Genomic DNA, 17848 nt, shown 5'->3' on the forward strand with positions numbered 1-17848 from the left:
AAGTGACAAAACAGAAAAAATAAAATTCATGAATGAGTACCGTTGTGAAAAACGTGAATAACCCTTCAAGTATTAACTGCACCTTCATGAAAATTAATATCCAAGCAGATTATGACCCGCTGAAAAACTTTCAATTAATATAAGAAGTCAATTTACTTTGACTAAAATGCTTAAAATACGCTCTGAAGTGACAAAACGGAAAAAATAAAATTCGTGAATGAGTATCGTTGTGAAAAACGTGAATAACCCTTCAAGTATTAACTGTACCTTCATGAAAATTAATATCCAAGCAGATTATGACCCACTGAAAAACTTTCAATTAATATAAGAAGTCAATTTACTTTGACTAAAATGCTCAAAATACGCTCTGAAGTGACAAAACGGAAAAAATAAAATTCGTGTTGTGAAAAACGTGAATAATTCTTCAAGTATTAACTGTACCTTCGTGAAATTTAATATCCAAGTAGATTATCACCTGCTGAACAACATTCAATTAATATAAGAAGTCAATTTACTTTGTCTAAAGTGCTCAAAATACGCTCTGAAGTGATAAAATGGAAAAAATAAAATTCGTGAATGAGTACCATTGTGAAAAACGTGAATAACTCTTCAAGTATTAACTGTATCTTCATGAAAACCAATATTCGAACAGATTATTACTCGCTGAACAACTTTCAATTAATATAAGAAGTCGATTTACTTTGACTAAAGTGCCGAAAATACGCTCTAAAATGATAAAATAGAAAAAATAAAATTCCATTGTGAAAAACGTGAATAACTCTTCAAGTATTAACTGTACCTTCATGAAAATTAATATCCAAGCAGATTTTGACCCGCCAAAAAACTTTCAATTAATATAAGAAGTTGATTTACTTTGACTAAACTGCCCAAAATACGCTCTGAAGGTAAAAAAAATTTTGTAACTTAGTACTATTATGTAAAAATGTAAATAACTCCAAAAATATTAACTGTGCTTTCATGTAGATTAATATCTTAACAGCTTCAAACTTGCTGAACTACTTTCAATTAAAGAGCAAGATTTACTTTGGCCAAAATGCTCAAACCATAATTTGAAATATGTGTAAACAAACTATAATATTTGTTTATATTTAAATTCTGAGTTATTTAATTTAAATGTGTTTGTTTATATTTAAGGAAAAAAAATAAAATTTTACTTCTATTTTATTAGGTTTTTGTAAACGAAAAGACAAAAAAATAATCAGCTGAAAAAATAAAAAAATTCTTTGTTAATAACCGTAATACGTGATCACATGTTGCAATATTAAAATCGGAAATCCTATATTTAAATTGGTAATACGTATTACATATATGACCGATAGGCCAAATTATATCTCCTGCTATTACAATTGTAAAATTGTAAAATAATATTAAAATTATGAATAAATTAAAAGTAAATTGGCAAAAATTCTAACCTGTATTAAGCAGTATTAAGAAAATTTTTTGATAAATTTAGATTAGATTTATGTGTAGCATAAATAATTATGTTAACGTGTACATTAATTAGTTACGAAATCACTCGTTATAAAAAGATTTATTTTTTTTAATAAAATTAAACCATTATATCATAATTTCAGATCATAAATTTTATGTTTTTATTATATATAAGAAAATATATGTATATTCTTTTTTTAAAAGAAGTGAAACAAATTATTATAGAAAAAAAATATTTTTTTAACAAAAAAATGTGGATCCTTGTGAATAATACTAAATTTTCTGTTACTAATTTCTTTAAGATTTAATTTCTATAATTTATGGAAATGATTTTTGACATATTTTCTTATTATTTGTATAATACGCAAAATAATTTTTATTTCTTTCCGCGTCCTCCACGACCTCCTTTTTTATTATAACTTCTTTTCGGTTTAATAGGTTGATCAATTTCACCATCACACAAATCAGATAATTGGCGTTTTTTAGTTTTATTAGCATTAATAGGCGTATTATCATCTATCATAACCAGGTCTATAGGAGATTGATTTGTTCCTACTGTATCTTCTTTGTCTGAATCATTATCACTTTCTTCTTCATATGCATTTTCTATTTCTGTGGTATTTGAATCCGATTTTGGGGTAATATGTGTTTTTACTGGTGAATTAGGAGTTGATTTATTCCTCCTTTGAGCAAATGCGTTGGTGGTTGATCTTTGTGGTGAGGGTTGGTAATTGTTACTTGAAGTTGAAGTACGAAATCGAACATCATAATCGATCAACTTTGCATCTATCTGTACATATGTTGTTGATCCGTCTGTATAAATTGCCTCAAGAAATCCAGCGACGAAAAAATTGGCAAATTCACTCCATTTATCAGAAAGATATTCAAGCCATTTTGATTCACTTGAATATCCAATCTCAAAATTAATGTAACGTGCAGCAGAATGAAATGGTGAATAGATCAACGATTTGGTTTTAACAAAATTCATATTATTTGATGTTGACAATGGTTCACAAGCAGAAGTAGTGATATGAACGAACGGCTTTGTTGATGGAATTTTTCAGGTTCCCATTTCAAACGTTCTCCATTACGTCCTAATTGAGGTTCTAGCACACATGCCGCTTCAACTAAGAGCTGTTTATATGAAAAAGACAAATGAAAATATTATATTTGTAATTAATATTAAAAAAATTATTTAAATTATTATCATTTTTATAAATTTTTATAATTATTATTATTAGATTATTATCATTTTTATAATTATTATTATTAAGTAAATTATAAAATTATTATTAAAATTATTATATGTCATTATTCCTTAGATACATACAAAAATTACTTACCATTAATTTATTGTCATCAATAGTGAACTTTCCACCAAAATGGACTAAGTCCCCTTCTTTAAACGCCTCATTATAATCGTGCAGCGCGTTTGAAAACTGTTTGAATCCAAAAACAGGATTTTCATTGGAAACTTTCTCACGATAGATAGCGTCCCCAAATGCTGTGTGAGAGGATTCTCTTAAACGTACTACAAGTGCGATAACTGACAGAGTAGCGGTCATTTTTTTTAATTTTTTTGATAAAAAAAAATTGAAAGATTTTATATTATTTTGAGTGTAGAGAAAAAAACACCTGCAAACTATCTATAAATGTGAATAAAGCATTACAGATTTTTATATAATTGGTAAAGTACAAGATGAAAAAACTTGATTATCATAATTAATTGTATCACTTCAAGAAAGGGGGCCAGCGTAAAATCTACTCAATTTTGCCAGATTTTCTAAAAGGGCAGATTGTAGTATTTTTCAGAAGATTTTCGGAATTTTTCTAAAACTTTTTGTACACTGAAGGGAACTCATCCATTAAAATTCCAATGGTGCATTATCCTCATAATCAAATTCTATAATCCCAAAAGTGTTAAATATCAAAATTTTATAATCCATAAGACAAATTATTGTCAAAATTTAATTAACACAAGGATCTTATTAGCAGGATTAACTGGTTAAAACTGTTTTGACCATAAATATATCAGTAATTCTGATCAGATTTACTTAATGCTGCCCAGAGACTTAGTAATTCAGTTATATGTTTCCAAACTCAAAATTTAATACCGAATTTTTTCCTATTTATTAATAATGGTAGTGATTCAAATAGTCTTTTTTCAACTAAATGTATTAGCGTTAGTAAAGTTAGTAAAATCGAAAATTGGTACAATTTTAAGTAAAAAAAAATTTTAAATATTTTTCATATTAACTGGTTAAGGTTTTTTTGGATGGTTCTAACCTCTACTTATTATTTATTTTATTTATTTTATTTTTTTTATAGAGAGAAATTGTCATAATACATGTATTATTTTGAAATTAACATTTTAAAAATTAAATTGAAAAACTATAATTTATTAATTAACGATAAAACGTTTTTTGTTAAAATTATTTAAAAATTTTTTAAATTATAGCGAAAATGCTACAACAGTAAATAATATTATAATAGCGAAATTGATCAGCAAACAAATGAAAACATGCAAATATTAAATGATGTCTCAATTTAACAGGTATTTTCAGTGGCACAGGAAGAGTTTTTGCGAAAAGTTGGCATTAGAAGTTTTTTTCATTGTCATTGTCATTGTCATTTACATATAAAGTTATATAAGATTAATTTGAGAGTTTTTTACCAAAAAGGAAATTTTTTTATAATAAGAGAAATGATTTTTAATTTCGAGGCAATTCAGCAGGTGTTTTAATAACAAATTGAGAAATGATTTCCATAGAAAATCTCGTGACAAAATTTATAATAAATTTAAAAATAAATGATCAACAAATGATCAACAAAATCGTTACTAGTTTTATAAAAAACGCCCAATAATATCTTTTTATTGTTTTAACTTTGAATTGTAATGATTTTTTAATTAAATTAAAATATAAAATTTAGAATATAAAATGTAGCACATATCTGTTCAATGTATTATTTATAAAACTTTGTGTTAACTGTTAAGGCTTCAATGCAAATTTTCAATTACAAATATTTTGCACTCAATTGTTTCTAGGATTATAAAGTCAATTTTTAATAAAAAATATGATACAAAAGTATAATATTAAATATCATATGTTTGGATTTGTGTATGATAATTATGAGATAGTTACATGAAATTATGAGGAAGTCATGTAATAATTAAGAAATAATCTCATCCTAAATAAAGAGCTAATGGGAGAAGGAAAATATATAATTAATAAAAAAATATATGGATATTTCAAAGAAAGAATTTCAGGAGAAAACAAGAGATCAAAATATAATAATTTTTGGAAGAAAATTAAAAAGGGAGAAAATTCAGAGAAATTCTGGTATAAGAAAAATTTGGATTCGCTAAAAAAAGTTGCAGTAACTAATTATTAAAAGATCAACAAAATTGTTGAAAACATTTGAAGTACAATATCAACAAATGAGGCACAGATGACAAGCCAATGGAATAAAGAGATTAAGTGGTTTAATGATATAGAAAAATAATTTGGGGAGAATGTCAGGAAAATCATTTGCCTATAGTGAGGAGAGAGTAATGATCAATTAAATATAATACAAAAAGAAGTTTCTTTTCTAATAATAAGTAAGGGAAGTAATACAAGGGGATACAAGGTGCAGTAAAATAAGGTGTAAGTGAGGCGTAGTAAGTGAGGCATAGTAAGCAGTAATTGAGGCGTAGCAATTAAGACGCAGTATTTTAAGTGTTTATGCTGATTACTCCTGTCACAAGAGTATAAACTGGGTATATGGTGTGACTTATTACATCATAGTTCTTTTCCAAGTGTAATTTGGACAACTAACTATATTTATAATAAATTTACTAACCAGGCGGATCTTTATTTTAACCATTCTAGTGGGTGCAGAGTTTATAAAAATATATAAATATATACCTCCAAAACTTTTAAATATATATACATATATATACCTTTAAAACTCTTTTATTTCTCATATTCAAGCATGTCTTCTTTGTATAATATTGTAATGCCTCCTTTTTATAAAGTTAGTTATTATTATTATTGTCATGCCACTTATGCTACTTGTTATCTTTAGATTGATATCTTTGAAGTATATTCCTGTTATAAGGTCTACTGATTCTGAAGGAGAAGAGGGAATGAGCTTTGGCAGCATTAGGGTCCTATGCCATCCCTATTATACAGTCAAGTAGTTCAAAAATCTTTAAAGAAATCAAATGAGCTGAAAGAGCCAGAAAAGCTAGAAAAGCGTTAAAAAGAATATGAAAAAGAATATGAAAAAGAACACGAAAAAAAATATGAAAAAGAACATGAAAAAGAATATGATTCTCCATTATTTATTGCTAAACTTAATGGAAGCATACACAATGGATTTTACGAAAATAGTGAGAGAGATTGAGTACGCAATAACAACTTGTTTGTATCTTGTGTATTGACTAATAAATTAATTTGGTTTCAAATTTGGGATCATTCATTTTGGCATGCATAGAATGCAATTGTATTTCTAATAAACATGATGAAAAAAAGACATGCCAATGGATTATGAGAGTGATGGATCACGTTTCAAAACCATAACAATTAAATTCTCTGAATGTATAAATTTGGTACAAATGAGCCAATACAATATGAACAAGTAAGTTCCTTTGTTGTTGTTTAATATTTATTTCTTCTTTGCTAATACTTATTATTTCTATTTGCTCATTTATATAGTATCTGAAGAATAGTCCATTTGGAGCAGTCTTATCTGAACGTATCTTGATGAACCCAAGCAGTCATACCTGAAGAACCTGAGCAGTTATATTCCAAGAAGCAACTTCATCCAACAGAGCAACTAATTTCCTAAAAACAAAATTCATAGTAGATTAATACAGGGTATTTATTTAATTATATTAAGTTCTTTATCTAACTTTTCAATACTGATATGAACTTTTTTATGAAAAGAAACAAAGATATTATTGTCACAAATGTAATGAATTAAAAACGAAAGTCAATACAAGCAGAATTATTGGAAGTACAGGAAGAGATCATAAAATTATTAAAAAAGAAATAATTGATCTTTAAAATTATAAGATTTACTGATTTGGTTTTATTTAATTCTAAATTTAATCTCATTTGATATCTGAAATACCTCATAATCTCATATATAATTATTCCAATGCTAATTATAATAGACTTTAAATGTTAATTAGAATAAAATCCTTTAAGGTATATGATCATCATGTTTTAATGCAACTCTCAATTACAATCAGTAATATTAGGAGATAATAACACATCCAAAAAATAAAATGAAACCAATTTTCCATATGTTTCTAAATTATTTTTATCATGTCAAGACTTTATTAAGATGAATTTTGCCATTTAATTTGTTAATCCATTAACTCATTTCTTGGAATACATTTGAATCAGATTTATTGTACCACACTAAACACATATTTCAAATAAAATATTTGGACATTATTTTCAGGCATGTGACTTTGGTGACAAGATTTAGGGCTTCTTTTATGAATATCTCATTGTAACAGTTACTTTTTAACATTTAACCTACATATTGTAAGTGAAACTGTGAAAATTGAAAATGATATGTAGTATACAAATTCTGTGTTAATAATTTTTTTTTGTCCTTTAAGTTAAGCAGAAAATGTTCATGTAGCCAGAAAAGGTTTATAAATAAAATTGTTTGGTGCAAAAAACGAGAATGGATTCTATTATACTGCTGGTAATGATTGTTACATATTTTTGTAACAATTGTTATACATTATTGGTATGATCATTATATATTACTGGTAATAATAAGTATACATTGGTTGGTAACTTTCTTTCACATAAGTTGGTTAAATATTCACTATTTTTGATACTGTATACAGGATTGTTAAAATCGAAAATTCCAATGAATTCATATTGGCGCTCTTCGGAATTAGTCATCTGTCATTCATCTTTTGTTTAAATAATTTTTAATATTAGCCCAAATAACCTAAATGAATCATATAAAAAAAATTTTTCTCTTTCTCAAAAGGAAAAATATTACTGATTTTTTTTTTAAAAAAAAGAATTTCAGAAATTGTATCGCAGAATTCCGAAATTTTTTTCAATAAAAATTTTACGTTTACTTTTGTATGTCGTCATGCAGTATGTCATAATAAAAAATCCACAATAAAATTAAAGTGCAAACGTCACTTGCCAACTAAATATCGATCGTACTTCAATAAATCCCAAAAAAGTATACATTATTAAAATTTTTTATATATAATATTTTTATATTATCGGTTAAAAATGTTACTTTATTATATCTCGTGATTTGCCGATCAGTAGCACAAAATGATTAGGGCCAATTAAATTTGGAAAATTGCGAAAATTAGCCATTAGCAGTTAGGAAACATAACCTTATATGTGACCTCCTTTTTGTAAGTACAACACCATAACCACACACTTTATTTGAAGTGGTTTTTTCATAATTTTATATTTTTATTTCAAAATTTTTAGTAGTGGGCAACGTCAGCTTGTTGTTTTATTACATAGCCACATCCCATGATCGGCGAAGCAATTTCAAGTCATTTTTGTCAAATACCAAGCCATTTTGTTAACTGTAAATATCAATACAATTAAAATACTGATTTTAGGCTGATTCGGCTAATAGCTTTTTTTGACTAATGCTTTTTTGTTAATATTTAAATTAATGGGGCTTTTTGTTATTAAATATTTAAATTATGGCTTTTTTGATTTGTGGCTTTTTTAAGTGCTAAGCCCATTAAGAATTAATATAATTTTAATGTCTTTTTGCATTATTTTTTTTGCATATTTAATTAATAACAAATAAATATTATCTAGTATTAAATTATTTATTGGTCAAAAATGTTATAGCTTTAAGTTTCAATTATTATCCATTTATATGTTAAGCTTTTTTTGTCAAATACAAGCCATTTAATCAAATACTAAGACATTTTGATTTGACTAATTGCTTTTTTGCCTAATGTTTTTATGGCTTTTTAATATTTTGATTGATGGCTTTTTTAAGTGTTAAGAATTAATAAAGACTCAGGCATGTGATCATTTCTTTGAAAATTTTTTATAGGGATGTATATATTAATATATAATAATAGTCTTTTGCTAAGCTTTTTTTTGTTAATGCTGGCTAAGCTTTTATTGTCAAATACAAGTCATTTTTGCCATATGCAAAGCCATTTTTTTGTTAACCAATAAATTGAAATTCTGATTTCAGGCTTATTTGCTAATACACGATCTTTAATATATAACAATTATGAATTGAGTTTCAAATTTATATTTATTACAAGTGAAGTTGATGAATAAATTACTTTCCATCCTTTATACTTCCCTGTATAAATTTTTCATTAATAATTTGTACAGATTATATTTTAACTTTATGTTTTCATATTTTCGTTTGCCGGAAATTTTTATAATAATTTGTAATTCTTTTATAAAGCTAACCAGCTACATAAAATTTGATCTGTTTCACATAAAACAGGCAATTTGTTTTATTGATATCCGTTATTTTAGATAATTTATTATTCATTATTTGAATATTAAAGGAAATATAAATTAATTATAAAAATTAATATATATGTATGTACAGTATGAATATACTGTATATAAAAAAAAAATGATTATCATGATAATAGATTAATGATAAAGAATTTTATTGGTGCTAAGTTTTGGCTGTGAATTGTGGCTTTTTGTACTGCAATTCTGGCTTTGATTAAATTATATTTGGCTAAATTTCTGGATGTTTCTTTTAATTGGAATTAATAACTGTATTACATAATGGGGCTTTTATGTTTATTTTTTATAAATATAAATGGTTTGGAATTTAATGAAACTATTAAACCTCTTTTCTTTTCTTCCCTATTTTTCATCCAAATTCAAATGATAATTTATAAAGTTAATTAAACTTAATATTTTTTACCTTTTAAATCTATTTACTACAATAACACAAGCGTAGCAAGGCAACAAAAGCTGCAAAGACTACAAAAACTATTCGTACATACTCTCAAATGACTACTACAAGTTCTAAAACAAATGTTGCCAACTCTTCACGTATAAAAAAAATGTTTAATAATAATAGTAAAACTGTAAAACAATCCAATTTTGGATGCTCATCGAATTTCTATATGAGAATTCAGAGAAGTATTCATAGAACAACTATCAATAATAAATTTGGCTATAATTTACAGAAGGCATATATAGTATTTAAACTATTTAACCATACGTTCTCTACCTTAAAAGTTTGATAATAGAAAGGGTTTTAAGGAAATAATTTATGGATGGCCATTAAAAGTTATAGAAAATAAATTTATTTTTATGGAACATTTCAAAACCATAAATAAAAGTATTGAAGATAATATAGTTCTAAAAAAATGTGAGGGATGGATGTAATTATCAAGATTTAGTATGTATATAATATCATAGTGATACAACTCTACAGGTGATTGCTCTGGTGGATCATGAAGTTAACCAGTCTTTCGTATATATACTTTCAAATCATAAATACTTTAAATAATAGACAATTAATTTAAAAACATCAAATGTTTTTGTTTGTAAAAAAAAATACATTGAATTCAGTACCACATAGTTCTTGATACAGTATTGTCAAAAGAACCAGTAAATCTTTCATTACCTCCAATCCACCTTCTTTCCACTTCTGATTAATGGAATTGATCTCTTTTTCATCGGATTTATACCTGAAAATAAGGTAAAAAAGGTGTTTAATATTAATAGTTAATAATAATAATAAAAAAATACAATCAAATTTTGAAATTTTGATGTTTATTTAATTTCTGTATGGGAATTCAGAGAAGGGATTAGTATAATTGCATAAACAATATCATCACTAATATGGAGAATATATAATAGATCGATGATTTGAATGCATTAGAAGTTTAGAAAAGAATTTCACGAATTCATATGAAATGAGAGAGGAAATCTACATTAGGATACAAAATGTTGACACCATGGAACGAAAGGCCAAGAAAAAACAGAATGTTGTCATGCACAGCTTATGCGGATGATATGGATTGGACCAAATTCGTCCATATTACGAAAGAGAACTTAACCGCTCTTTACCACAGGATAATAGTGGACCTGATAATATTGAAAGGAGTGATGTTCCCACAACAGAAAATTACTCTCAGTATGGAATCATTTTCTGACAGCATAAAAATTCGATTAAAAATGTTTTTGCAATTTTGGTTGCAGGAAAGAGGAGAATTTCAAGAACTTCAAATTACGCCCACACATATAGTGCTCGAAGCCAATAATCACAGTAATATTTATAGAACAACTGTCAATGATAAACTTGGCCATAATTCATATAGATGCAAAAACCAACACTATATTGATTCACCATAGTGACACAACCCTACAGGATGATTGCTCTGATGGATCATGAAGTTAATAAACACTCTCAGAATTGTAGTATAACTTAAAGAAATGGATGTTCTATGGAGGGGTCGCGTTTAACTCACTGACAATTATTTCACTAACAATCATTTCACTGACAAACGTTTCACCGATATACCAAGTATATATAAAATTAAATATAAATATTTTATAAATATTTTTACATATTTCTTTATATGAAATGGGGAATTTTTTTTGTTAGTAACACACGTATTTCTTTGTTAGATTTGATAAAATACAAAAAAAAAACTAGATTTCCTTAGGGAAATAGCACATACTTTTCAACAATAGTTTACTAAAAAGTTTGTATATATATATATATATTTGTTAGTTTTAATTATTTCAATTTATAATAACATATATAAAAAAATAAAAATAATACAATAGATATAACTATATGTTATTCTATCATTAGATCTAAACTAAATATTTAAATAAAAAGTTTTTATAATAAAATATCTCATATTCAATATTAATTTTCATGTCAGTGAAATGATTGTTGGTGAAATGAACCAGGCCCCTAGTGGAGGTATGTTATTACTGATCATGATTTTACTAAATGTAACCTTATTCCATGTGTTATAATTTGCAATAAATGAATTATTTCACAGTAGTACAAAATCAATATCATTTACTTTCATTGCATTATGGAGAAATAAATGTTCTACACTGTACAATAACTTCTAAAAAAGAATACAATATCTCTTAGAATGTTACAAATGAATTGTAATTGTGGTGTGATAAATGAAATGATGTTTGCATATATATAATATATTGTTCCTCAGAAAAGATTCTATAATTATGATCAATTTATATTAGAAAGCATTAATTTTTTTGTTATGAAGAAATTCACAAGTTATGGATAGCACATATATTGAGAATTGAGAAATATGTAAGAAAATGCAAAACATATACGAAGGTTATTTATGAACAATAATATAAGCGAAATTATAGTGTTGATTGATCTCTGATTATTCTTCCTTTGTACCACCACCAACTCATAATTAAAGAGATAAAAATTTGATTATATCACAGTTAACACAAATAGAACTAGAGGTTTTGTTAGTAATACGCATTTTTTATTATATGTACGTTTTAAAAATTATTCTTTGTTATTAAAGAAAACATTTATAAGTACATAGTAATTAGAATTTAGAAGAAAAGGACATTTATAATATGCTTTATTTATTAAAGAACTACTATAAAAAAATCGATGTTTATTGTTTCGTGTAATAAGTATTACCGTATTGTGAACATTTTTTTTACAATAACTTAATTAGGAAAAAAAGACTATTTATAATATTAGTTTATAAAAAATAAAGTATTACTTTGTTTTTTTAAGAGTTTAATCTAATATTTGTATTTTCATTATAGAATTATAATGACTTCAGAACCACTTGTAATAAATGATAATAATAAGCAAACAATATTGCAAAGGAAAATCTTTTCTTACTTGCAATATGCGCCGAATTCAAAATAAGGCAGATGCCGATCAATTCAATTGATTTTTCCTGATTTTAGTTATGGCTGATTTATTTGAAAATATGAATTATAATAACTAACGAAACAAAGAAAATCCGGAACTTAAAATTTCATATACCGTGAAAATTACTGGTTACATAAATATATTTCAGGGTTCAAAGAAAAAATAACTAGATGTAGAGTAAGGTCATTTACTGGAGATAAACAAAATTACTCCGACGCCTTGCTCCAGACGGTTCATTTTCTTTGGTATTATAGAGGAGCGATGAATGAAAGAAATAATTTTAATTTTCGGATATATTTTAAAAAATTTATTTTTGATTGAAAGGTTAAAATTAACGCTACCAAAAAAAGATCTCAATAATTTTTTCCTCAATTTTTTAATTTTATTTTTAGTGATATGATTTTTTTTTCATCAAAATAAATTAAGAAATTTTTTTTTTAAAAAAAAAAGAATTAAATTTTCTTCACGTAAACCAAAATATATTTAAGATTTGGATTTTGGATTTTGAATCCTACAATTATTAAGTTAATCGCTTTGTAATTTTGATACTGTTTTGAATATTTGTTGCGTTATTTCAATATTGATAAAATAAGATCAATGAATGAATAAAGCAAAAAAAAAAAAGAAAAAAATAATTTTTACTAATAAGAAAAAAAAGAATATAATAAGATAGGTAAAAAAAAAAATCATGTAACACATAATCATGCGATGTTGTAAAAAATCTAACATTACCTAATCACTAAACAATAACCTTTATATTTGCCGACGAGCCTTTTTATAATATGCTTCACAATTATCTTTTAGTTATATTTACGGTAAAAACGGTTATAAAAATATTTTTGAAGTTCTTTTTTTATGAAAAAGATCCAATTTCATTTCATTAAAATAAAGAATGTGGAAAGATATATCGCGAAGATTGCAAACTTTCTTCAGATTTTAACATTTTTTCAAAAATGAAATGAAAAAAAGAGTAAAAAATAAAATTTTTTTGATTTTTTTTCAGAATTTCATGTTGCAGATAAGCAATTTTTGATACAAATATTTGTTCCTTCTATTAAAAAATTGAAAAATTAAAATTACTTCCTTTTTGTTATTACAGAATATCAGACATTATGCAACACGAAGACATACGTGATATATTCCATAGCTTCCGTCATTAAATTCATTTTATAGGCGCAAGCTAATCTTACCTGATACTCAAACATTCTAATTGTTTTTACTTCATAGGCCATAATGCGACATACGACATTAGCGCACAATTTAGTTCATGTGACACACGTAGTAACTTTTAAAAGCATGCTTTGTATGTCGATGAGACGAATAGTTGTGGAGTCCGGTGACATTTGGCGTTATCCGGCTATTTAAGTATTTGATATATTTTATTAACATGAATATAAAGTTTGAAATTCGAATAACATTAAATGGGACAAAATAACATATAATATTCACTTCCAATATTCATACTGTCTGAAATTTATAAAGCATATTACTTTACCTTGGAATAAATTTTCTTTGATAATGTACAGATGTTCCATATTTTGTTTAGTATACTAGTATATAAAAAAAATGATGTTCTAACAAAATCTTACAATTGCAAGAAATAATGTTCAAAGAAAATTATTATAGTCATAATCAAATTAACGCTTTGTTAACGTGCAACAAATTAGTATTTTTTGACATTTACTTGTAATTATAAAGATTGTGACATAATAATTTCATATGGTTACTTAAAACATTTTTTAACTATTAAACATGACTTTCAAATTTGTAAGTACGTCGTATTTTTTTTGGCAAATATTTTCAGCTAAATTAAAAACGATTTTGGTTTATGATTTTTTTCGAGAGGTTATCTTTTTTTTTATTGACTTATTTTTGAAGATGAAAGAAATGGCGCTATTGCTTAAGATAACATACTGTACATGGACTTACATCACTAGACGAATAATACTGATATTTTCTTAAATTTTTGATTTGAGAATAGGAAATCTTTTCATTGTTCTTTTTAAACAATTATTTTGAGTTCATTGCAACGTTCATTCGAAGTCAATGATTTTGTGTAACAATTGTTTTGGCATATTTCTAAAACACAAATTATAGTTCAGGATACATGTGACTGCGATTATCTGAAATGGAAAAATTAACAAAGCAAAAGTGTTACGTAATTCGAGAATCATTCAAAAAGGAAATGGTTGAAAGTGATGCTTATCAGTTATCAACGCTATTCTACGAAAAAAAAAAAATTTATTATTATTATTATTATTATTTGTTGTCTTTTACTAAAAAGGTCTGAAAATTCGGTTTATTTACTGCTACACTAGTGACTGTATGCAACATTATTATTCTATGAAGAATTCAGCTCAGAAATTTATTCCATACAGAAATTCTTGCCATGAAATGAATAAAATATAAATAATTAAAAGAAAAAACCTCTTATTTACAAAACTTTTTGTAATTTCTTTTTCAAAAAAAGCATCTCTTGTCAATTTTATTTTTCTTTAAACACAAACCTTTTGTAATTTCTTCTTAAAATTTGACCTCGCGAATAATACAAGTAATGCCTTTTGCCATCCCCATTAAACCGTGGCCATGTGATACCTCGGCGCGGAAAATTCCAAATAAAGCAATTAATCGTAGCGATTTGAACCCAAATAATGAAGCAAGTAGCAGTTCGAACGATCAAATTCCAAATAAAACAAATAATAGTAACAGTTTGAACGATCCAAATAAAGCTAATGATTATGTAACAAGTTTGAACGATCAAATCAAAATTTACGGAGTAGCGATAAAGTCGTTATACCGCAAACGATTTGACTTAGAATTGTTTTAGTGGACGATATCATAATCGTTATACCTTACATTCATTAATTTATCGTTAAATGATTGCATTAAAATTTCGATATACTCGATTAAATATATATATTTAATTTTTCGAAGTGAAATACAGCATTTTTTTTATATAACTTATGGTTTCGTAATTGCTAAAATTTATTATTCTACTTTATTTATTCTATTGTATTTATTTTATTCTATTTTATTTATTTTATTATGTAATTTTTTTTTTTACACGTATTACATGTAATAATTAATAAATTACACTACCTTATTTTTTAATAATAAATTGTATAAAAAATTTTCTGAAGTATGTTGCTATACCACAGCGGCACAGCTTTGAATAATCAAAATTATTTTCGTAGGTTGACAAAAGCCCAAATAAAAAAAAAGTCTTGAAGACCGTTAGTTTAATCAAGATCTAAATGAGTGAATACAAAAATTTCTCAAAATCTGTTACAAAAATGACGTGTAATATTTGTAATGATCTTCTATCATTGCTTGCTTCCAATAGTTTTTACGATCGTTTAAGCTGACATAAATCTTGTAGAAAAGGAATATTAATAATCTTATGATGCGATATAATGAAGGGTTTAATTGATGTAATCCCTAATTACGCATTAATAAAAAAATTATGTTACTGGTATATATAATTTTTGTATATTTGATAAAAAAAAAGATTACCGGGACAGAATTCTGAAACACTATTCATTATTGTCGTTGATACTTAAGCATCATACTATGTATAGAATTATTAAAAGACTATCATGAAGTCTAATGATATGAATTTGGGAAAATAAATTTTAGAATTAAAGTCAAAGATGTTTATACATATATTTTATTTGTTTTTCATATTAATTGTCTCATTGTTTTGAAATTTGTAATTGAATATGTGATTATATTAACCGGTGGTTTACAATTGAGTGAACTTTATTTTAATAAGAAATTTATCATTACAATATTTTTCTTTAGTGCTTTGTTATATACTGTAAATGTGAGTATTGCGTAACTGATGAGCAACTTTAGCAACTATGCTGTAAAATTTTACGTATATAAGCTAAAAAGAAACCAAATTTACAATTAATTATAAATCAAGGCATAAGAGAGTGAACAGGCAAATGTTCATTAATACCTTATTCAATATTCATCGCTATCTTCATCTGTACTTGAAGGTACTTCATCTCCACTTTCTTTGTCTTCCAATTTTGCAGATTTAATTTCACAATAACAAAACTCTCTATTATAATCAGGTCCATCTTCGCTTTCGCCAAAGTGTATTTCCGTTTCGTGCTCCCTATAGTATTTGTCTCTAGCATATTGAATACAACCTGAATTTTTGTATAACCGTCGTGCTTCTCTTCTCATTGCTTCTTGAGCTAGTTTCTTGGAGACAAAGCAGCGACATTCAATTGAATATTCAACAGCTTTATATGGAGAAAAAAACATCGATAAGACCCAGACTTCAGCTGGAGTTTTGGCTGGTATTTTGGCTGGAGTTTTAGCTGAAGTCTTAGCTGGAGTCTTAGCTGGAAGTAGTTAAGAAATGATAAGATAAATTATTAAAATACAAAAAACACTTCTAATACCTTTAACTTGCGAGTTCCCTGTTGACATTTTCTTTATTTTTTTTTGTTATTATTTATTGATGAACAATTTTTTCAACGGTGATAAGAGATAAATTCAATATATAAAAACAAATCAAGCAAAAAAAAATATCTTTCGATCTTTTATAGATTCTGATAACTACGTTGTGAAACCTGAATATGCGTGTGTTTTTTCCTATAGAAGTTGATGAAGCAATAATGACGTAATTAAATATCCCTTAACGTTAAGATTTTAGGAATTTTACCATTTTGCAGATCATATATATATTAAATTATAATCCGTAGCATATAAATTCCTTAGCTTCTTAGTATGCATCAGTTACGTTATATATACGACATCATACCTCACTAATTCACGAGTTTTTCTGAAATTTTAGTGTCTCGAGCGCCAGATTCAGTTATCTCATCCAGTTGATACAGCTAATTACGAAAAATAAATGAAGAGGCTTAATAAGAGACCTTTTTAACAAGATAATGAAAATATTTTTTATGGTAAGTTTATTACCTTAAAACAGAAAAGTTAAACCCTTAAAATATAAATTTCATTGTTTAAATGACTACATAGAACTTATAAGTCATTATTTAATTATTTATTTATTATAGGTTTTATAAGCCAAACTGAATATTTATGTTATTTATGTAATAATAAGTTGGAGTAAAAGAATCAATTATTGGCTCGGCAATATCAAACAGGGATTCTTTGAATTTTGTCTGAAGAAACTTGTCAAAATTTGATTATTTGAAGTACTGCTAAGCAGATTTATAAATACTCTTGTTCTTGATTAAAGATAAAATCGAGAAAATTATCGAATTAGTGAGAATGAGAGATTGGGTGATTTGTCGATTAGTACGACATAAAAGTTTTCACGACGTCATTATTTGAAGACTATTTTTTTAGAGAGTATTTCATATGAAAGATTTCTTTAGGTTCCTATTTCGATTTCAACCGATTTTAACGTTTCTACCGTAAGTTTTGTTATAGAAGTTTATTTTTGATACTTTTGGTTTATTATGAAGAGAGGATTTATCTTTTTATTTAAACTTTTTGGTAAATTTGCAATTTTTTATAACAATTA

The 17848-nt window shown here is 25.9% G+C and overlaps 4 protein-coding genes across 4 annotated transcripts; 2 read left to right on the forward strand and 2 right to left on the reverse strand.

The window, feature by feature from the left end:
* Positions 1–1828: 1828 nt before the first annotated feature.
* OCT59_012553 (uncharacterized protein) lies at positions 1829–3017 on the reverse strand (the record flags this gene model as incomplete). The annotated part of the gene is made up of 2 exons (XM_066134565.1): positions 1829–2494; positions 2796–3017. 2 exons carry the CDS (start codon positions 3015–3017, stop codon positions 1829–1831), a joined length of 888 nt encoding a protein of 295 aa, XP_065989820.1.
* Positions 3018–10394: 7377 nt separating this feature from the next.
* OCT59_012554 (uncharacterized protein) lies at positions 10395–12054 on the forward strand (the record flags this gene model as incomplete). The annotated part of the gene is made up of 2 exons (XM_066134566.1): positions 10395–11382; positions 11465–12054. The coding sequence occupies one exon, from the start codon at positions 10395–10397 to the stop codon at positions 10800–10802; it is 408 nt and encodes a 135-aa protein (XP_065989821.1). The 3' UTR covers positions 10803–11382; positions 11465–12054.
* A 2839-nt stretch (positions 12055–14893) lies between these two features.
* On the forward strand, positions 14894–15166 carry OCT59_012555 (uncharacterized protein; the record flags this gene model as incomplete). Its single annotated transcript, XM_066134567.1, has 1 exon — positions 14894–15166. The coding sequence occupies one exon, from the start codon at positions 14894–14896 to the stop codon at positions 15164–15166; it is 273 nt and encodes a 90-aa protein (XP_065989822.1).
* A 1139-nt stretch (positions 15167–16305) lies between these two features.
* Positions 16306–16782, reverse strand: OCT59_012556 (uncharacterized protein; the record flags this gene model as incomplete). Its single annotated transcript, XM_025332952.2, has 2 exons — positions 16306–16694; positions 16755–16782. 2 exons carry the CDS (start codon positions 16780–16782, stop codon positions 16306–16308), a joined length of 417 nt encoding a protein of 138 aa, XP_025164929.2.
* Between the last annotated feature and the right edge of the window lie 1066 nt (positions 16783–17848).

This window comes from Rhizophagus irregularis, chromosome 2 (assembly GCF_026210795.1).
Source record: "Rhizophagus irregularis chromosome 2, complete sequence".
NCBI classification, from domain to species: domain Eukaryota; kingdom Fungi; phylum Glomeromycota; class Glomeromycetes; order Glomerales; family Glomeraceae; genus Rhizophagus; species Rhizophagus irregularis.